Source organism: Balearica regulorum, chromosome Z (genome assembly GCF_011004875.1).
Source record: "Balearica regulorum gibbericeps isolate bBalReg1 chromosome Z, bBalReg1.pri, whole genome shotgun sequence".
Lineage (NCBI taxonomy): Eukaryota > Metazoa > Chordata > Aves > Gruiformes > Gruidae > Balearica > Balearica regulorum.
In genome coordinates, this window is record NC_046220.1 from 41205356 (window position 1) to 41228039 (window position 22684).

The 22684-nt window shown below is 40.8% G+C and overlaps 1 protein-coding gene across 4 annotated transcripts in view; it reads right to left on the bottom strand.

The window, feature by feature from the left end:
- The window catches only part of AOPEP (aminopeptidase O (putative)), a 213353-nt gene that overhangs the window by 4689 nt on the left and 185980 nt on the right, over positions 1-22684 (bottom strand). For 2 of the 4 annotated variants that reach the window (XR_012833149.1, XM_075740903.1), the window contains 2 exons: positions 5962-6048; positions 3151-3295 (listed from right to left, as the gene is read on the bottom strand). Coding sequence is in view for 3 of the 4 variants with exons in the window: in XM_075740903.1 (XP_075597018.1) it covers positions 3155-3295; positions 5962-6048 (228 nt within the window). In the remaining variant the exon portion in view is untranslated. Of the gene's footprint in view, positions 1-3055; positions 3296-5961; positions 6049-22684 lie in introns of those variants that run through there. The other 2 variants (XM_075740904.1, XM_075740901.1) reach the window with 1 other exon arrangement.

The window sequence follows — 22684 nt, forward strand, 5'->3', positions numbered from 1 at the left end:
TATTGCCAAAAAGCAAGGATAACCCCCAAATTTCTTGTATTAAAGAACTACCTAGAGCCACAGTAACATGTGTGTGCGCGCGCACGCCTCTGGAAGAGGTAAATACCGAGAGGTAAATGTTTCTGTCATCTGATTGTTTTAGCAGTCACATAATCCTTCCTTTGATGTCTTGGGTCAATGAAATCCTAGTACCACTGGGGTTTAGTAGGAGATATATTAAGAGAGTTTCTCTGTGATCTTTCCTGCAATGGAAACAGCAGTAAAAGTTATTACTCTGTCATGATAAAGCAGTATCTGTGCTTTCCAAATGGAGTTATTTTTTAGGTTACTGGTAGAGCATAAACTTAGGTCTGGTTACAGAGTTAACAATGACCTCTTTAGATTTCTAGAGCTAGCACAATGTCTGGAGAGGACAGGGAAGATCTAGAAAGCAAGCACATTCTCTTGGTTATTAGCAGGTTACTCTGAATATAATGCTGGAGGTCAGTTACCAGAGCAATACTGTGTGATGTGCTCCATGTTCACATACCTTCTCATCTTAAGCCAACAGTTCTCTAAACAGCACTGAGGTACTTTTTCCACCTTAAGCCGTTTGGGTTTAACATCAGGACATCATAATGTATACTACTTCAATTTTCAAGAGAAAACAATAACAACATTTCTCAAAGGCTCTCAGAAAAGGTACATCTTTTTTTTTGCTCTAGGGCTCGACTCCTGTTCCTGCTGAACTGAGCCAGTGTGTAAAATCAGAACTGATATCAGCTCAGTAGGCACCGGAGGACGGGTCCATCAACAGCCTGGAACAACAGCAGCAGCTGTAAGTGGCAGCTCCAGTCAGAAACAACCACTTCATGCAAACAATATGCAGCACTAGGCTACAACTGCAGAGAGATCATGACAGCATCCATTAAGACTATGAAACAAAGCTTTACAGAGAATTCCAGCTTAAAGTCACAAATATTTATTTCCTCTGACCTTTAGAAAAGCACGGTAACCAAATTACTGTAGGTGCCTTACTACTGCACTCACACTGAGAATTTAAGGAGGGCTGTTTATTCTCAACTAAAACCAAGAGTCTTTGGTCCTCCCCAAGTCACCTCTGCCTCTTATCCTCGATACACTGCATCTCACAGGCACATTCATTGTAAATCTGCCCATTCAGCAGCAAGGTGTCTCAGCCAGAAAACCTTCTCTGCCCCAGGCAGGTTGCCAAAGTCTCCTCTCCCCTTCTCTTCAGGTGCAGAACTTAGCCACTGTGAACAAAGAGGGAAACAATCACTGTTCACCAATCAGCTAAGCTCTGCACCTCACCAGAGAGGTCTCCTTCTTGGTATAGCTAATTATTGGATGAGGTTCTTCCATGATGTGTCTGCTGCTTTCCTTTTTTTTTGTGTGTGTGTGTTTTGTTTAATGGACAGAGATTCCACACTGTGCATGGGTTGGATAGTTATGTCGAGTTTCATACTAGCAGCTGCGGTCATGGCTGTGTGGTAATCCCTGGCAATGTGATTTTAATCTTAAGTCACAAATCATCATGCCAGGAACCCAAACAGCCACAACAATAACAGAAAGCTGTGCAGTTACACAGAATATTCTCATAACAGTATCTTTAGCTCACCATGCTCTCCTAGACTGAAAAGTCAAATGGGCAATTCTAGACTATTGCTAACACACACATACTGTGTAATTTTCCTTTGCTAGATAGCACCAGAAGCTTGCAGCAATTTTGATTTTTATTTTATTATTGAAGGAACTATAAGAAGAAAGTTCCTAGTACAGTAGTACCAAAACCAAACCATCTCCATGTTTCTGGCTTTCAGACATTTGAAGGCATCTTCCAGATTAAAAATTGTTGAACATAACTCATATTCCTGTGGGTCCTTGATAACTGGGAGCACACAAGCAAGTGTCTCAGCCCTACCTGTTTTAAAACACGAAACCCCTACTCCGTAACTGATATCCTGGCATTCTACAGTCTAATCCACTTTTCCCAAGAAATTTTCTTGGCAAGCACAGTTCTTGTCTATACGGAACAACAACATGGCTATTCATAAACTTGCTTTCATGGTATCCATCTGCTGTATTTCATATAAATGAAGTAAACGCCACAAATTCAAGTGGAACTCACTATCAAGTACTGCTACATGCATGGGCTTGAACAGGAAAAAAATTAAGATTTCTGCTAGGCACCAATTAGAAAATGATGATTTTGCTAAATTATATGCTGAATTTTGATACCGCAAATCAACTGCAAAGTTATGTGAACAACCAAGGCAATCAGTCTGTCAGATGAGTTATATCATTAAGCAAAAATCTGAGGTATGCTGTACTGGAAGAGACATTCATACCAATCCTAATTGGCTATGTGTTAAACATGCATGTACAAACACTGTAAGGTTACCTCCGGCTACTCAAATAGACTAAGAAATGGAGAATATCTTTGCAAATTACCAGTTTATAGCCCGCAGCAATCTTTATTTCATGAGTATTTCTTGCAATTCTGCTTTTTCTCTGGTTATTCCTCATGATTAATTTCAGAAACAAGCTAGATTATGTATGATATTAAGCAGCTTCTTCATGTTAAGGCTACTCGTCTTACCTCATTACTAGTCTTCAAAGGCCTCACTACACTTAACAAAAATATTTGAATTATCAGCTTGTTCTCACATGATTCAGATTTGCTTCCAAGCGCAGCTTCATACTTCCACTGTGGGCTCAGATGCTTTTCAAAGACTCTGCTGCCTATCAAGTCAACATGCAGCTTCATTAAACAGAAATGTTTCTTGCACAACTGCAATTTCTGTAAGCAGAATGAGAATACAGAAGAATACAGAATGGGAGAAAACTGCAGGTGGAACCTGCCAGGGCCTTCTCTGGCCATTCTGACTTACAGTTGCCTCTTGTATAGTCCATTACAAAGTTTACAACAAAGCCATGCTCCATGCTTTCCAGCTAGTACCTGCACGTATCTAACTCACTGCTACACCAAGCTGGGCTTAAAAAAAGAAAAGATAGTTAACAAAAGGTACTTCTCAACCTAAGCAGCCACAAGCTGTATGGTATGCCAAAGTTTATTACTGTTTAGTGAGCTCTGCATATACTTTCTGTATGAGACAAAATCAGAGTGTTTAATTTAAAAAGAAAAATCACCTCTTCAGAATAACATCTCTGCCACCAGTTTGGCTGAGGATGCATCCATTTGTTCCTGTGCTGCAGCAAAGCATTTACGTGCAAGTTCTTGTTGTTTCCCATCTTCATTCAGCATTAATTCACCATAGAGATACACACCCATTGCCTGAAAGAAGAACATAACACACAGACATTCTATCACCAGTAATGACCACTTAGCTGGTTTTCATTCCATTGACCTCCTAGTACTCATTTAATTAAAACCAAAACAAAACAGACAACCTAAAACACAGACTATACCATATACTCTATAATACCTACACTTTCCCCTCAAAAGTGGTTTTCTCTGGATCTCTTTAGCCTAAGTCTATATGTTGTATTGCACATGTAAGAACAGAATATAAGAGGTATACATTATGTTGTGGCAAGAAAATGCTTTCTCGCTCCATTTGTCTTCTTGTTTTTCAAGTTGAAATCTGTTTTCTTTTATCCACTACCTGAAATATTTCCAAATGCCCCTTAAGAAAACAGCTTGTCTTTCCTTCAACAGGATACACATTTTCTTTCTAATTGGGATGTTTCCACACGCACACACAAACAAAGAGGACATCAACCGAAACAGTTTGATTTAAAATTCCCATTTGGCAGTTCTGTAACTGGACATCAACTGAATGCGGTCAGGTCTGTGTTTCAGACTCTTCTCTTTACGCCTGAGAGACAGCTGAACATGCACAAATTCTGGTTTGGTAAGAAGGCAGGCTTTTCCTAACTACTCATTCTGGACATAGCAGCTATCAAGAAAGGTAACAGGGTACCTGGGGGTGAGATCTGGGCCCCTTCGGTGGCAGGTAGCAAAGCACTGGCTAACTTAACAGGAAACACATTGGGGATTGCTATTTATTTCTGATGATACATTTTTTTCACATAATTACAGGAATTCAATAAATGTTAAGCTGCTTACCAAAATAGGATTATACATGTGACAAAATATTAGCAGTTTAGCACATTGACTTTTACAGTTGTACTTAATGTTTGGACAGTTGCAGGAGAGGAAAAATTTGGATAGCATTGAAAATTTTTAATACTATTCCTCACAATTTCTAGCATTGGCTGGTAAACCTTAAAAAAAAAAAAAAAAAAAAAAGCTTCAACAAGAAGGGAAATTTAAAGTTTAACAAAAAGTGAAATTAAAGGAAAAAGTCCCAGAATGGCAGAAACCTGCCAGACTCCTGATCAGTCCCCTAAGTGTGCTCTCTTCCATCCAGAGACCCAAGAACTCAGATTTCCAGGGTTTGCAGCAGTACCAGAGTCTGGCAGCCACACCAGGCACGCACACGGCCTTGGAGCTGGGCTCCAGTTGCTTTCATAGAGAATTTCAAAATGTTGGAATTTTGTTACAAATAGGCATTACCTTCTCTACTCAGTGTTAATAATTTTCCCCCGAGCCTAAACATTAACACACAATAAACACACTGGGGTTTTGTAGTCCTGAAAAGGATTTAAATAGTCACATTTGCATTTTTCCCAGACTTTAAAAAAAGCCAAGTCTTTCATGATGCAACTGCTCTGATTTGAGTTGTAATCACTCCAGAAGCTGGTTGTGCCATAAACTGTATGCACTGCTGGAGAAAATGAAATATATTGAAAAATACCTAAGAAAAAGGTGCAAAAATTATTTCCCTGCACTGTAGAAAATGCTAGTCTTTATTTGGCATAATATCTGTCCCAAACATAATGCAATTCAATATGCTTGGGTTTATGAAGTCAAGGATTGCCCAGGCTTCTGCTGGTGGTGATCTCCATCCTTTCATAGGATTAAAATATGCACAGTATATATAAATCCTTATTTTCATAAATAATGTTTTATGGTTTGTTTTTTTTTTTTAAAATAAAGAGCTTGCCAGGAAGTCAAGTCTGGGGCCTGTTTATTGGCTGAGATATAAATAGGAAGTATACTTCAGAGCTGGAAGAAAGAGCATGGGAGACTGCAATAACTTTATTGTACTGTCGTGACAAAACATAATTGCCTGAAAGCACAAAAACCTCATTGGGTGTAAATGGCTTTGTTCATTGTATAAAAGGTAAAGACATTAATGTATTGCCTAGAATTTGACATATCTTGCAACACTTTCTATTTTTTACATACATTTTAAATATATAACAGTCATCCTAGGCAGTGGATGTCTTGATTTTGTAGAGTTCACAGTGAATAAAAAATAAATAAAAGTTAAACAGAAAGAACAAGGCAGAGGTACACTTAGAATTGTAAGACCATAATGGCCTAAATAAAAAGCCATAGTAAAGACATCATGTATGGCCAGCCTTTAAGACTTTCAAAATCTTCTGGTAGCATTGCCCTAAGTGTGGACAGGCCTGAATTCTCTGGATGTGTATTGTGCTATGCTTTTCCTTCTGGATGTCGTCTTGAAAACTGAAGTCACCACAGCACTGACTGCTCTGCACCTACCTCATATCTACGTACATTAACATTCACAGCTAGACTTGTCTTTGTCATCCTGCAAAAGGAACAAGTGGTGACAGGTATCTTCCTAGCATCATCGCTACCTTTGGCTTGCATAAAATGGAAGGAGAGGAGGGAATATATCCTATTTCACCACTTACCAGAAGATTAGCATGCTTAGGTGGGGTTAAACACACCTAGGTGGATTTCTTTAAATTGCAGTGTTTAAGGGTCAAAAGAGACAAAATCTGAATACACATTTAAGTTTTTGACAAACTGCAGCAAAACATATTAAAATCTTTTTTTTAGTTTCACACTAAGGCTGTCAAAAAGTTGATTATTTTTGAAAACGCTAATTAAATGTAACTTACCTGATCTTCTCTGAGAAATTTCTCAACATCTCTATACCCAGGCACGTACTTGTGTTTAACAACAAGTTCACACCATCGATGACGAACCTTTGGTAACAGAAAAAATATTAGGGGGAAAAAACAAAAAAGAGAAAATCGTATTTTTTAGTTTTGTTGTTGTTGGGTTTGGGGTTTTTTGGTAGGTGGGTTTTTTTTGCCCAGCAGATGCCTCGTGACACCGGTGGGTAAGCTGGGCAGAGGTGCAGTGCTCTGCACACGTGAGCCCGGGCTTCGGAAACCCAGAACACCCAAACTCCTGGTTCTGAGTCAGTAAACTAACCCAGACCCAGGCACAGATCTGCAGCATCTTCACTTCCAGTGTTTCCAGTCTTGAATTTTTTTTTTTTCCTTTAAGTTAGGCTAGGGGTTATTTCTTTTATACTGTTAGAAGGGTGGAGAAGAAGGAGATTATGACTGCAAATGTCTGGAAGATGCACAAGATATAATTGATAATTTCCCCTCATAACTGTATAATCCAAGTGATAAAAAGGCTTAAATATAATTCTGTACCAGTATTAAATCCATGCCATAAGGATAAGAGTTAGATATAAAACCATGAAACAGGGAGCTTTCAGTTAAATGGAAACAGTTTTTCCACTGTATCCTTGGAGTAACAGATTTTAAGCACCTTGTGAAACTTTTAAAATCCATCTAGACTTAAAAAGTCAGGCTGTTCTACCAAGTCCATATTGACAAAACCAGTTATTAAAATACTGTAATGCAAAGTGTGGAAATTTTCAAGCAAATCACAATTGAAAAATATTTTTATTCAATTAATGTGAACATGAATTACACATGGTTTGTGGTGTTTTTTTTTTTTTAATTTAAATTTCTGACTTTGTTCTTAGCCACTCTTGTGGCGTAAGTGTCACCTTACTCTCCAGCAAGGCTTCCTCAGTTGTAGGCAGAGATCAGCCTAACATATTATATTCCATTGGTGGATCAGCACTGATACTAAAGGAAAACAATTAAGTACAATAACCCCCCACACACACCCAATCCTTCTGTTTCACCCTTTGTTCTTACCATCTTTCAAAAGACAGGGCACCTAATAACAATCACCTTTCATAGTAAGAGTAAAATATTATAAGTTCTAGAATTTTTCAAAACTGAGTCCAAATTATGCTCGTATCAAGTAACTGAACATGAACCTTTTTCTGAATGGTAGATTTACTGATAACATTGAGAATGTAAGCCAGAAAGGGAGGGGAAAAAAGTCACGCTTGAGTATATTGTTGCTTTCAGAAATAAGGTATTTGGAAATACTTTCCTTGTCCTCCTAGTCCTTGCCAACTTTACATCGCAGGAAAAAATTTCACAGACTTATGTAATTAGATGTTAACCATTAGCATAATTAACAACTGATAAATGCTCACAGGTCCTGGAATAGTCCTTTTTGGGTACCTGGTATCTCTTTCCAGCTGACCTCTTATATGAAATAGTTTGAACACAGTTCTTGAGTGAAATACAATGCTGAGGGGTTTTGTGGCTGAGTGGAGTTTGCACTCACAGCATTTAAGATACTGAAGAGTTACAGTGCAGCGTGTGGTAGGGAATGAAAGCTGTCTCTTAAAGCTTTTTGCTGACAAAATAACAGCTGTTCAAGATTCCTGCAAGTGGAACCAGCGCTAAATCTACAAAAGTAAATAGCTTTCCAAGATTCAACTCACTTTGCTGCAAATGCCCATGTACATAACGCAGACCTTCAAAACTGTACCCAGCTGCTACTTCTCCCGGGAGACGCTAAACATTTCACTAGCAAATCTTCCCAGGAAATCCAGCTTTGTTACATGGCAATTCTCATAGCACCAAGTAGCTCCACACCTGGACCAAACCTTCAAGGCTCAAAAATTAAGCACACACCTCTTTCTTCTGTAGGGTAAGTTAGCCAAACAGAATATAAACACATTTAAAAGGTGGTGTATCTTCATCTGATACACTTTATTCTGCATCTTGTGTCATATATTTAAAAAAAATAAATTCCTTCAGTATTCTCATAGCATGTATGAGAAATGTAAGGAGCAGAAAGGGACTGGGTCCCTCTCCTGTGATCACTGCTCTCCTACATCTCGTGGTCCAGCAGTTACAGCGCTTACCCAGGAGGTAGGCAATCACGTCCCGTTTCTGTGTCTGCTCAAGACCTCAAACTGCCTTCAGTGACAGTATTTCAACAGCAGATTATAAAGTGTTCTGGGATGGGGTTCTCTTCGTACCTCCTGGTGAAGCTGGCTTTTCCCCTGCAGTTATTAAAACATTTATTGATCCTAAAGGGGGAGGTTACAAAAGTTTTAGGGCCTAAGTTTCTGAGTGCTTTTGATAAGAAGCAGGGACCTGGCTGGCACAGCGCACGAGCCAGCTCATCCCCAACACGCCTTTCCTGGTGCGACCACAATAGCTGCATGGAGAGCAGAACAGAAGTTCTCCTTGTGAAGGTGTTCAGTGGTCCGGCTTCCTCACAGACAAATGTAAGGCAGACATACACGACATTAGTATCACGGCCAGATTATCTGAATCCCAACAGCTTTGGAAAACATGGAACAATTAAGCTGTGCCCATTCCCTTAATTGTTCCTTCCTCCATAGGGTTCCTGTTCTTGGCAATGAACCTCCTTTCAAATAGTTTAAAAGGAACATATTTATTTGTCGAGTGAGATCCAGGACAGCACACGCTTTTCTTTCTCTCCTTCACTTTTCCCCTTGCTTTCCCAGGGTGAGTACAAATCCTGGCACATTTCCACATCTGAGATGGTGGTGCCGTGCCAGCTGGGGCAGGAGCAGCATGTCTGTTATCCTCAGATTACACGTTTGCCTCCCGTTTTCCAAAAAGCCCCACATGCTCTTGTGGCAGAGCAAACCGCGGGAGAGCCCATTGCTGCTGAAGCACCTGTGAAACCAGGAGGGCGGTCGGCCCCGACGTCTCTCCCGTGTCTCGTGGGGGACCCCAGTAAGCTAGGCACAGAAACCGAGGCTGGCTCCAACTGCAAGAGGGGCAGGGGGTGACCTGCACAACGCTGGCACTGAAATCTTCACTACCACTTGGACTGCTCTCCTGCCCCCCACGCAGCGTGGTGTGTAGATGGACTTATAACATGAAGTGCAGCTAAAGCAAACACAGTAATTTCTCAGATACATGCACTATAAAGAAGTATTTTTTCTAGTATAATCCATGCCCTAGGCTGATACCACAAACATGAGAATTTTATTCACATAAGAGAGGGATGGAAAAAAAAAGATTCAGTTCCCAACATCTCATCCAATGCTTAGAGCAGGAAAAGTAAAATGGGCCCCACAGCTTCACAGCCTAATGAATGAGTCATGTGAACAGGCGCTTTTAACAAACCAGTCTCGAAAGGAAATTTTGAAAACTAAGTAGCTTGTGGTAGGACTGAGCTAACCATACCGCTTCCTGTGTATGCTCTTCCTGGCTTTTCTGTTCCTCTCAGGAGCAAATACTCAGTGGCAAAATAAAAATTCATTAGTCCTTTCTCAACTTTCTCTCTGCACATTTCTCTGTGCTCTTCTGCATGCTTCAGAGATGCACACCATATGTCGTTTTGGCTGGTTACACCACAAACAATATAAACTAAACCTGAAAAGTAATTTACAGCAATCCTTCCTGTTACTGCTGGCAGAGAGCACATACGATTTTGTCTGGATCTGAAGCAGCACCTGTAACCGCCCACCCACCCACACACAACTCCTCCTGGTTTGGCAGCTGCAGGGACCCACGTGCCAAAGTTGGAAACGCAATTTATTTTCTCAGCCTCCGATTCCGGGCTGAGAACTGTCCTTCCGAGCCCACGACTGACGGCTGGTATGCTTGAGGATGGGGAGAGGTGCTGGGGGAACGATGGAGGTCTGCTGGGACCTCAGGTTCCTTGTGGATGGATCCTCATCGCCCGGAAATTTTAATTCCTCCCACCCTGCTTTTGCAGCTGGTGCGGACATCTCCACTACAAGCTTTTTAAGCTAAACTAAGATTGTCACTGTGACTTTTGCAAGACACTACTCATATTAGTAGTGCATTTCTGAGGCACAGTTTGGTGGCAGGAAGACACTGAGACACTCATAGACAGGTACGACATTTGGAAACCAGCTCTTACATTTACATAAATATCAACCACATCAAGATCTAAGTATTGGCTAGCACCTAGATTAAATGTCTTGAAGGGATGCTACTGTCAAATATAAGATAGTCTCAAATTTAGGAGCAGCAGTTTATACAAATAATTCCAGTGGTCTCATATTATCTTTTAATTTAATTGTAAGAAAAATATACAATATTGCACAATATTATTTGTAAGTCAAACATTACCTGTAGTTTGACAGTGCAATGGAAGACGTTGAGAAAACAAAATTATGCTGTCTTAGTCTGTTTTCAGAGAATGGAAGCTCTGGCATGAGATTACTTAACTGAAATAAATACTTAAATGAAATATACTAATAATTCAGCTCTAAGACTGTCCCTTTGTTTTAGCAACCTGGGACAAAAGCTTTTGGGAAACGGTGCTTGAAGCTGACTAAACCCATCTAAGGCATCAAATACGCGGCTTGACTTTCAAAAGAAAAGCCCCAAGTGACATACCTGAGAAACAATATTTTTAAACTACTTTGAACAGGTCTTGGATAAAGGCAATAATTTGTTTCATTTTTTTCTGACCCAGGTGAAAAATTACTTTGCCTAGACCATGTTATTCTCCCCTGCCGCACACAAATGATCAGACGAGCCTAAACCAAACATCCTCACAGAAGCTATATATGTTACATTGTAATGATGTACCTTTTTAATGTTCTCAATCATACGTATGCAAGCAAAAAGTAAATATTTTACTTGTGAGGTCTACAAGTAAGATTTAGAAAGCAAGTAATTTAAACCATGCCTTTATTAAAGGAAGAAAAAAAGCTAGAGTTTACTAAGCCCTTGGTCTGCAGAATGGGAGAGTAGCTTCAGGGAAAATGAGTACATTTTGCTAATAGCTGGATCCAATTTAAAAGGCGCCATGAGACAACAAATCTAAATCACTGAACAAAAGGAACATACTTAGAGATCTCAGAAAATGGGGTAATTTGAAATACAGCGAGAGCTATAGTCCAACAAAATGGAACCTTTATTAAAGGTAGGAGGCATGTGTGATAAAACACCGGTTCAGACTCTATTGAAAAACAAAATATCTGAACAACTTGAATCCTAAGTATGTTAATTAAAGAGTCTCAGAGGCCAGACTCCAGTCTAATTGGTAGGGGGAAAAATACAAAGAAACTTTTTCAAATAACTAAATTATGTTACTACAGATTAGTTTTAACAAGAAGGAAGCTGGTATCTCCACAGCACCAGAATACTGTTCTGTTCCATCAGAAAGCATTTATCTCCAGTCTCTTCCTATCTACACATAAATTGGATTCAAATATTAGATCATTCTCCTAGATAATTAAGGAACAATGCCACATGTTACAGGGCAATATTTGGACTAAAAAACAGGGTTTACAATTACTTAACATTGAAGGGTTACAGTTCAAGAATTGCCAATTTTACAGCGTATTTAATAATCTATTTTTTTCCTCTATCTTAGCTGAAATAGTTACTCTCTAATACAGCAGCCAGGTTACATAGGTGACTTTTTGTTCTATATAGTCTGAATTTCAAATGGGCATTTCTTTCTTTTATGCCACAGTATATGCATGTTTTAGCATGCAAATTTGGTTTTGTGAACATTTACCCCAGTAAGATGATCAGGGATGCTGAAGCAGCTCAGAAGGAGCAATGAAATAGCCACATGTGTTACAACTGTGCTGACAGAGTATCAGTTTGGCAATCTCAAAAAAACGTACTCAATAGCCAAAAACCCACTGGAAGCAAGCAGAATGGATTCATCATTCTGTCAAGGAGTCTGTAATTGTGATTATTGTATATGCCAAGGGTTTCTCAGGAGACCGAGCAAAGAAGCTAAGAGCTTAAATGAGTTTGTATTTTGGACCACAAATTCCTGGACTTTTCATAGCCTAAGTTATCTGTCAGGTCTCGTAGCACTTGCTCTGACAACACTGCAGGGTCAAAGAAACCATGGGCCAGACACAGCGTTACATCATCAGGCATCTCTGATGGCAACCTTTTTCCGAGACTCTCATAATGTCAAGCTTCAATTAATACTGTTTCTTACAGTGCAATGTTCTTTCTTGGTATGAAACAATTTTCCAGAGCTATGGTCAAAATTATGATAACATTTCAAATTTTAAAAATGGCTTTTGGTAGCCTTACTCATGCTGCATTTTATTTTGCGTACTGGGAGGAATTGCTGTCCAGTGGGAACAGGGGTGGCTGGACCCGAGCTTGATTGAGTTCACCAAGCCCCATCATGCTCTGCATTGGACATTATCAATAATACAGGTGGCCCCACACCAATTTCTGCCACCTCAGACAACCTCCTTTCCCCCTGTGCATCCCACAGCATGAGTATCTTAGCCCGCTGACAACTCAGCAAAATGTAGCAGGAAACCCTAAAGTAATAATGGGCTGGCTAATGAAAATAATTTTTATCAGAAGCCAATTGTCATTTTGAGGAGAACTATGCAAGGTCTAAATACTTTAAAACCTGGAGTATGAACTAGTCATTAAAAAGCAACTTAAAATCTAATTTTAGCAGAAGACCAGAGTTTAGATTTTGGTAATACTGGTACCAATATACTACTTCCTTAATTCATTTTACTCCTCCTGATTTCTATTTCTGCATAGATCAAGCAATTGCACACTATGAGGGGTGCTGGCAACAGGGGAGAAAGACTTGCAAAGCCCTATCTCTCCTTCCTCCACTAAACAGCACTGATGGAGGTCTGCAGGTAGAGCTCATGCAGCAACTGCCTCCATTTAGTAACAGAAAAGAGAGGTGTTGTACCATCAAGGTTTTAAATATTAAATTCTGTCGCTTGGTCAACAGCAGACTGCGGGACAACCGGCAGCATTTGAACTTGTACCCGCGTAAGCGTGCCGGCAGCTCAGGCAGCGTGCGCCCGAAGCTGTGCAAGCCTCCGTTAGCAAAAGGTGCAGGCTTGAACCTCCTCACCCTTATAAATGTGGTTTATGGGCATGTAGTTCCTTCCCGTCCTCTCCCCTCCCCTCCAACCGCATGCTCCTGTTTTAGCATTCACCCAGTTCGATGTAACGCAACTGAACCTCACTGTTAAACAGTTTCAGTAGTACCACAGCCTTGCTTAAGGGCAACCTGATCAGATCTCCCTTCTCCAGCTCCCACAGACTGTAAACACATGACTCCGCTTCCACCTCCAAATAGAACCACGCTTCTCCACAGCCAGCGTGGAGGCTCTTTCCTACATAAGCATACCGAAGCCCAGGAATCACCAAACGTGCTGCTTACGAAAGTCCAAGCAGAGCAGAGGGTGTCCCTGCTGCTCCCTGTGGTCAGAAAAGCACAGCCACCGAAGGGCAGCATTTCAGGACACGATTCACTCCTGGCAACGAAGCGCATGTTGATGACTGCTTTGGAAAAGACAAATGCCCCTTTTTCCCCACCTCAGGTTCACAAATTAGAGCTCCCAATTAGAGACCAGACACTTTTCTCGCTATGTGGGCTCCATCTGTGATCAATGACATCTGTGTTAGTAGAAGAAAATTTTCCAAAAGAAGTCAGAAAGAGACTAAGAAGCCATGTCTAATCCTTCTTCAAACGTGGCACCGGCGGTGTCTCTCTTCTGGTGTCAAAGCTGTCGCTGTGAATAAGTGACTCAATTATGATGCCTAATTCTGTAATCCCAATGCTCCTCAGCCTGCCCCTCCTCGCCCCGTCTAATGGGAGACGGACACTCAACAGGATCTGACCTCCAGCTTTCGTTCTTCTTTTACAGCGGACCAACAAAGCAATGACAGACAGTGACCCATGGCACGGTTAGATGAGAAGAGGGCCACCAGCACCAAGGTAGTGTGACAGCTTCAACAACGTCTGCTGGCAGAGCGTGTCCCCGCTGCGCCCAAAGGCTTTTCTCACTGCGTTCTCATTTGTGCTGTCGCCATCTCCATGCTGGGGGGAGCGGCTCCTATATCATAGTGCATGCGAGGTAAGGAAATGTTTAACACAGCATGTGAACTCACTTATTTTGAAAAACAAAGGTTTTTAAAAATAAGCCTTAATTAAAAACATAAATACACTACTTCTACAGGAACCAAATGCTTCCCTTTCTCCTGCCTTTTCAGTATTGCCTGTTCAGCACGCTGGAACATCAGTGCCGTCCACAGCTTGCAGCAAGATGGAGATGGCAGAAAAGATGTCATCGGCTGCCTTTTTAACGGTTTCACTGGAGATGTGTGCTGATCTTCGCTTAGCTGTGGTGGTCTCAGGAGCAGGGCTGCCTTCTGGCCGGCGGCAGAAGAAAGGCTTGTGCTGCCCCACAAACCTCCCTGCACCCCCCAGCACTGGGGAACGTACTGCAGAGACAAGCCCCATGCCTTCAGCAAGGTAAGACTGGCTTGGGCATAAGTATACATCACAACTGTCACCTTATTCAAAATGCATCACCACAACTGCTTCTCCATCTCATACACAACCCCACCTACGTTCTCTCTGACACCCTACTGAAATGCCTATCTACAATAATGGCTAGAATATCTCCGGCAACACCATAATTTATTTTTTTTATATCAACATCGTAAGTGATTCAAATAATTCCCATCACCACTGCCTCTCCTGGCTGTCTCCGGACCAAATCCGCGTAGCATTTTTACCCATACAGTGTTTGTGTATGTATTTCAACACAAGCTATTTTTATGTGCACATAAAAGTGTGCTAGGCTTATAAAACCAAATGTTGTAGTGGGAAAAAGCACATAAACACCCATACATAGCAGAAATCCAACTCTGAAAAGTTTGAGATCAAGTACACCAATCATCTGTTACCAATTATTATTGAATTATAACTCCTGTTCAGCAAAAGGAAAGGCTGCTGCAAGTATCAAGGCAACAGTACACTATCCCTTCTCCTTACGCCCCTCTCTCCATCCCTCTATGTCTAATCTCCTCCCGCTTGTAACTAGAGGCAAAAAAAAGCGCCTTCCTTTTATCTTTGGTCTCCCACAGTGACTGTGGTCCAAAGATTTGTGATTGCCAGGCGAGATTACTGTCATAGACAGAATCTGGAGCTCCATATGAAAATGAGAATCAAATTCCAGACAACGAACAATGTGGCTGCCTGGCTTTTCCACAGCTTAGGTCACAGCTCACATCCTTCCAATTTTGCAAAGTTTAAAACTTTGCTTCCAATTTTCAAAAACAATTAAACATGGGATTTTGACTCCAAAGACAAAGACCTTTCATATCACTCACACACACACCCCTTTCCCCAACCCCCAGCAAAAATTCTTCAACAAAATATATGATGATTATATAAACTCAGAAGAAATATACCCATTCCTAAAATGGGAACATCTAGCTTTTACTCCACGTTTCAGATTTTTGAGTGATCTTCTCCTCTTTTATTCCCTGCCCCCAAGAACACAGTGACCGTTGCTGTTTAGGATGATGCTTCCCCTATGTGGAACACAACAAAATTCCTGTCCAGGACACTGCAACCCTGAAGGTATTTAAATGGCATGGAGTTGAAAGGAGGACAGCAGACTTTTCCCACGCATTATTAAGTCAGTGACACAGTGGTGGGACCAGATCTGTGTGGCTAATGTAATGATGTCAGAAACAGCTACACTTAACAGTTTTGAATTGTCCTGTTTCTTACACTGTTTAGACCTCACAGTCTTATAGCACAGCAGATTTTTTCCAACTCTGTTGTCCTACCCAGGCATAACCTTCATCTGCAGTCAGCCTTTATACAGGAATGAGAAGTACTAGATGAGCTGTTTAGAGGTAGCCTCAAAATCAGTCTATTTTAAATAAAATTATCTTCAGATTTATTTTTTCAGAATTAAGAAAAAAAAAAAAAGGATGCACCACACAAGCACAAAAATGACTACAGCTGCATAATGAAACAAAAAACCTACTGCTGATAGCTAGGAGCTTTTGTTTGTATTTTTAAAACTACATTCTCCTTGACATCCTGGCCGCTATATCAGTGCTATCATACATATGCAAACAAGGTAACCTTTTAAATTTCATGACAAGGCCAGGTGGTTTGTATTACAGTGCTAGGTTTACATTGCCCTACACTGAAATACTGTATAAAATTTCATATAAAGCAGTTGCACCCAATTCAGAACACCTTTGGGACTGATTTCAGAAGTCCAGTGGACTCCACTTTTCCTTCTCTTTTCTGGACAATAGGACATAGAAAAGCAGGAACTATCTCCAATCCCTTCCTCCATGGATTCTTCGGATAAACAGTAAAAAAAAACCCAAACCAACCCAATTCCATATTTGGTTCCCTCTTACCATCAGCTGCTTCACTCTCCAAGTCTCACCAAGTTGTTGGGCTGCCAGATAAGAAGGAAATTAAGTCCCAAAACCAGTTAGAAAAATAAGGGGTGTTAAGTGAACAGCGCCGGTACTGGCACCAGTCAGGGGCTTGGAAACTCCTGTCGATGTCACCCAGCAGCGAGTGAGATCACTGGGAACAAACGTGTTGCTGTTGGCTCCTGGGGGGTGCGGGATCGGGAGCGCTGACTGGTGCAAAGCTATTTCCAGTGCTCCACAAATCTCGTGCTCTGATCATGCCCCTTCGGAGAGCTAATGCTGATGGAGGGATTTTCTGTTCTTCTCAAGTGGCTGGAAAAGCCCTACATACTTCGCACGTAGCAAGAAAACAAACCTGAGTTATGGCTACTTGAGATTACCCTTCGGTCAGTCTTACAAATTCATCCCAACACGTCCACTTAGTTACGACGGGCACGGGCGGGAGCCAGAGTCAGTCCCGCGGGACGACTCCCACTGCTGTTACTGGAAGCGCTTTTCCCTCATCCTGTTCCAATTTTCTTAGCCTCACAATGAATTTTGGGCCTCATCTGTGGGAAGCAAGTACCATATTCCTAGAAGCTACCCTTTACAAAGTTCCTTTCATTGGGAAAAAAATCCAAATCCTGCGAATGCATGGTTGTGAAAAACTATCTTTACCAATAGTAATACCAATACTATTTGTGCCAAAGAGCCTGCAAACTGCATTTAGATGTAATACAGCTGAGAACATGAAACATGGTGAAGGCTCAAAATATATCAAGATCACAGAGGACCTTATCACAAGTGGCTGCTGCTCTGGTCAATGCATTTCCTTTGCAGAAGATGGGGATAGTCTACTGTACTCTGAAATTAGTCCCTTTACTAGTGAAAATGGGGAAGATTTTCTACAACAGCGAGATATTCTTTGCTAGTATTTGCCAGGGAAAGTATCAAGAGAAGAGCAGGGAAAAAATTAACATTTCTGTGAGAATAAAGTGTGAAAAGCATTAGACTGATAATAGTATAGAGATGTCACTTTGTAAAAACTTGCATTTCTTCCCTCTTCTTTCTCTTCCATTTCATGAACATACCGCCTTAGTAATGGTTGGGTATACAAACCTCAGATCTGATTTATTCCAGAAACAAATCTGGCATGCAGGCTGACTGCTACAGAGCTTTTTCTAAGATCCTAATTCCTGAATACTGACTTGCTAATTGCAATTCAGTTGCAAACAAAAAATTCTTCAATGTAATCTTATCTATCTCTAGTGGCACAATAATGCTCCGAATATAAGATTAAGAAGGGAAAAGGCAGGTGAAATTTATTTTGCATCTATGACAAACTTTCACAGTAACTTTGTAAGTCCTGCAATACATACTCATATGCAAAATAAAGCAGCTCCTCCTAACTTGAGTTGAAATTTAATAATAAAGTGTAGAATAAGTATAGGAATAAGTATAGAAACTATTTTTACTTTTACAGAAACAAAAAAATTATTGTATTCATTTATCTTCTGAAGAAAGTAATGTCCTGTAACACGGTCATCAGCTCAAGCTGTTACCTTTTTTAATCTATTAAACTGGTGGTTCATACCAACAATGACATAGGTTAAGGAAAAGGATCATGCATCTCCCTGTTCAGTTGCAATGCCACTATCTGAAACGTGCCTATACGTTGGTCCATCGTCCAGTCAAGAAGGACTGGCAAGCCTGTAGAGGTATTTGCAACACATTGCTAATTTTATTCAAAAGCTGGAGACTGCTCCTGAGCCCCTGTCCCAAGGGAGGACCAGCCCAGTGGCTGTGCTGAAAGGAAAGTTCACCAAGTGCCTGGTCGGCCTGTGAGCATGGACTGACCTTTGCGGAGCAGTTCCCTTTTCCCACCCAGTTCTACAGCGTACTCTACAGAGCTCTGTTCCATAAGGGTGCCTTCCAACAATGTCCAGCCAAACCAGCAGGACGGCTGAATAAAGCAGGGCGAGAATGTGCTCAGCTCAATGCGGTTGCCATCAGATGGGAAGTGGCAAGACAAATATTGCATTGTAATTCATTTGTACTTCCACGTCTGCCAGCTTTTCACGGGCTAGGAAAGATCAATGAATCAAAGTTATTTTGTCCTAAACACAATTCTCACTACTTTTAGGATGCCAAGCACCTTATATGGTTTGTATTAGCATGACTGGATTTCTGTCAGTGAAATAAGATTCCACCACTTTATAGCCTTGGTCTCATAGGCAGACCTCAGGCACAATGAAGTAGTTGTGTGAGAATGGCTGTATGCCACCCACGTGACCGAAGATATTACGATCTTAACTCATTTCACTCACGTTTTCTGTAGAAACAGTTATAGTCTCTGCTCTCTCCCCAAAATATACCACATTATGATCCTGAATACAGGGAAAGCATTATGTAAGTGAGGAGCATTTCAGCCAACTTGCTGAGACAAGGAAAACTAACAAAGCAACTTTCCATATGCTGTGCAGGCAAGATATTTTATAAAAAAGTGATGTCTGCAGTAGGAAAGAAAGAAAAGTTAACTCTATGGTGAGAAGTCTGGGGAAATACACCATAAATCTTTCTGCTTCATCCACATTCTGTACTTTCAATCATCAGGTCTCAGATAATTCAGCAACAAGTAAAATACACTTGCAGAAATATTGTCAAGTCTTAAGTAGGACTGAAAGTGTCGCACCACCCCCCATTGGCCTTCTCCTATGGCCTTAGTGATGTTCTCCCTGTTGCCTTGTTTACCATTCTGCAGGCTACTCAGCTGTCCTGTGGTGTTCTGTACACACGTTAGAGGCCTCTCCCCGACCAAATGAAGATGTTAGAACAGAAATAATGGAAATAATCAGAGGGAGCTCACAGTTCATAGATAGTCACTGAGTGTATCCAGAGCTCCTAGTGTTGTCTTCAGGTATTTGTAACTAACTGATTCCACTTTTTTTTTAAAATGAAAGTCCTCAACAGCCTATGCTAAACAAGATAAGCTTGCACATCAAAAGAGGTGTCATCAAAGTTAGATGGACTTAAAAAAATACCAGCAACCAGAAACTTTCCATGTAGACCAACTCTCCATGTTCTGTGAGATGCTAGATATTGAATAAATTAAATACCTGAATAAACCAGCCACCTCAGAAAGAAACAAAACAAAACCATCCCCAGACCCACATTCAATTCTGTTATCCTACTGCCATGTCTGATGGGAACTGTAGCTGCTCTGTAACTTATTCCAGTTCTCCTCAGTCAGCTGAACTTCCAGCTGGACTTCATCATGTTCTAACGCCAGCCAGCATCTACAATGCTTCTCTTGGACACAGGACGTGGTACCTCATGGAGATGTAGCCTGTCTATGAGCTGTCTGACTATGCAGCAGGAACCAGCATGCAGGAAAACAGGGAACAGGACACAATCATTCTTCCATGCAATTGCCTCCCGCTTGTCAGACAAGGTCTGTCCCACAATGGGCTCAAGGCAATGAGAGGTGATAGAGAAGTGGCTTTAAACTTTGAAACCTTCATTACTCTCAAAACGTTGTTTAAAGATATATTGGATATGCTCAGTTCAAGTAATTCACATCTGTGAATTTAATCTCTGGAAAACAAACTTGTAGTTTTGTGCCTTCTCAGATGTTCCAAGGTTTGAACCGGAAATGGAAAATGAAATCATGATTTGTTATAGAAGTGGACTGAAAAAAATAGGAGGGAGTCACAAATTCTGCAGATTCCCTACCAAGCCTCTTGTAGCATCCAAGACTGGGGGCAGAACAGTTTGAAACGTGATTAGGCCATCAGTATCTCACTTCTGGCTCTTGTGGCTCAAAGGTTGCTATCAGAGATGTGTTATGTACTATGAATCAGAAAAATGTTACCTAACCTCTGAATTTTTTTTAGCTGAAGCATTCAAATCAGTGTCTGTCTTAGATGGGAGAGGCTACTGCTGACCTCCTACCCGCCTCTGAAGCTACCTATCTGTGGTGAGACCTCATTTGAGAGACGATAGGAACTATGTTGAGGTGCTGAGGAGATCCCAGGAAGGACACAGCTTGAGCACTCCTTGAAGAGAGATATACAGTTAAATTCCAGGCAAAAGCTGACTCACACCTCTCTCCTCTCCTGGCTGCTATGAAGGAATCAAAACAAGCCTTGCAGCATTTGTGAAACTTCAGTTAGTGAGCTGTGTTACACAGGCTTCTTGATGAGTGAACTCTAAAGTAACTCAAAGACAAAAGCAGCCCAATGCATGTGTATCCCATTTTCAGTCACCCAGGCTCAAGCAACCTTGGGCAACTTTTCCCCAGTACTTCCCAGTGCTAGTTTCGGTGTTGTGCTCCAGTGCCAGCGTGCTACAGGACTGACATGTCCATACAGAACATTCAGGTCCTTTAAAACCTGCAGAGATTGGAGGCTGGTTCTCTACTGATTTCATCCCAGTAGTAAAAATCCACCAGGCAACTGTCCCCTTTACTCCTCCCAACAAAGTTATCTGACAAGGTGAGACTATCCAACTCCTTTACTTTTTCCACGTAAGTACTACAAAGCGTGGAACATTCTTGCCCTCCCAAGAGTACTACGCAGCACATATACATGCTATTCTTTATATTACCTCTGATGCTGTAAGAAGGCTACCTACCATACATACAGGCAAAGCCTTCCAACTCCCAAGACAAAATTTTAAGTACAATTTTTAAGACCAAATGTTATTTAAAATACAAACCCTCATACTTCTTTGTGTACCACTCTCACATACTACTGATCATATGATTGCTAATCCCTACTGGAAGATCAATGTGAATTTAAATGCTACATGTCAAAAATAAGAAAACAAGTTCTTATTTCTTAACTTTCTGCTGCTGGATGGAACACAGCTCACAACGTTACTTAAAAAAAATCTCTGAATAAAACCTCTGACATCATTGACAGTTTTCTTTTCTTATTGGCCCACCTACAATTTTTATGCTTGTACTTTTAATGATTCCTGACGTTTAGTTACTGACAACAGTTAAACTCCAGTAACACAGTGAAATCACTGTAAGTGATTAATGTCTTCACAAATCAAATGTAGACAAGAACAGCTCAGCTATAGGCTTGGACGGCGGTTCTTTGTCCCTGGGTCACGACAACAAAAATCCCCTGTGCACACACTGGAGAAAGAGGCACGAAAGGTCCTTCCCTCAGGTACCTGAGGGCGTGTAAAGCTAACGTTCCCTTTAAAGGACTGTAGGTGTCTGGCGTCTGATGGCTGGCAAAACGCTAATTGTAATGTTATCTTAGTTGTACGTCTCAACGTCTGCTAAGCCCTTGGTTTCACCTTGTAAAATAAAATGGAGATTATGCTCCTTTCACTGAGGCTGTAATTTTGTGGGTTTAGTTTTTGTTGGTTTTTCTTTTTTTTATTTAAGAAAAAATTCTGACAGATCACTTGTGTACTTTAATATGACGCCACAAGGAAGAAAGCAAGCATGAAAGAGGAAAGAAAGGAAAAACCTGAGAAACTAAAGCTTGTGACCTGATGCTTACAATTCACAGGCACAAAGCAGCACCACTACAGCTATTGCTTTGATCTATCTCCCTATTAATTCCTCTTCCCATTATAGAACCCCTGACATTTCACTGGTATTCAGATGCGATTAAAATATATTCTAATACCTATAAATAGAAATGTTGGTTCAAGTGCTAATTAAAAACAAATCTGGCATTTGTAAACCTGTATCAACAAAAAAGTAAAAAGGTGCAGTAAATGGCAACAATGTTGAAATGTTGTCCATTTTTTTTCTGAGAAAAAGCTAGACCTCTGGTTCTATCAATCTTTATGTTAATGACTGGATTCCCAAGTGTTTATAAGCATCCACTTAGCAACTTCAGCATAAGAGACACAAGAGAGATTTTGCGCTCTCCTTCAATTTTAATTATTGCCATAAAGTTCCAGTATAACAGGGTAAATTATGCACGTTGACTTTCCACAGCCTTCACAGTAGTTTTTAATTAAATAAGAGTCAAACGTCATGTTAAGTTTACCATGCTCCCTCATTGCACATTAGTTTGATCATATGCTACTTCATAACTAACCCTTGTTTAGATAGAAATCTACACATCTTTAATTTTCATGACCGATTCCATCTTCTTACCTCCCTTCCTGAATACTACATACTGAAAGCAAAGACCGATTGCAAGGGTGATTTCAGCCACAACTTCTGCTGCCTTCATTGTCACAAATCTTCCAGCTTGAGAAATTTATGGGTCTCTACAAAATAGCCAACACTGTGTGTGGTAATAAGGATTTACTGGTTTGCCCCCCAAAG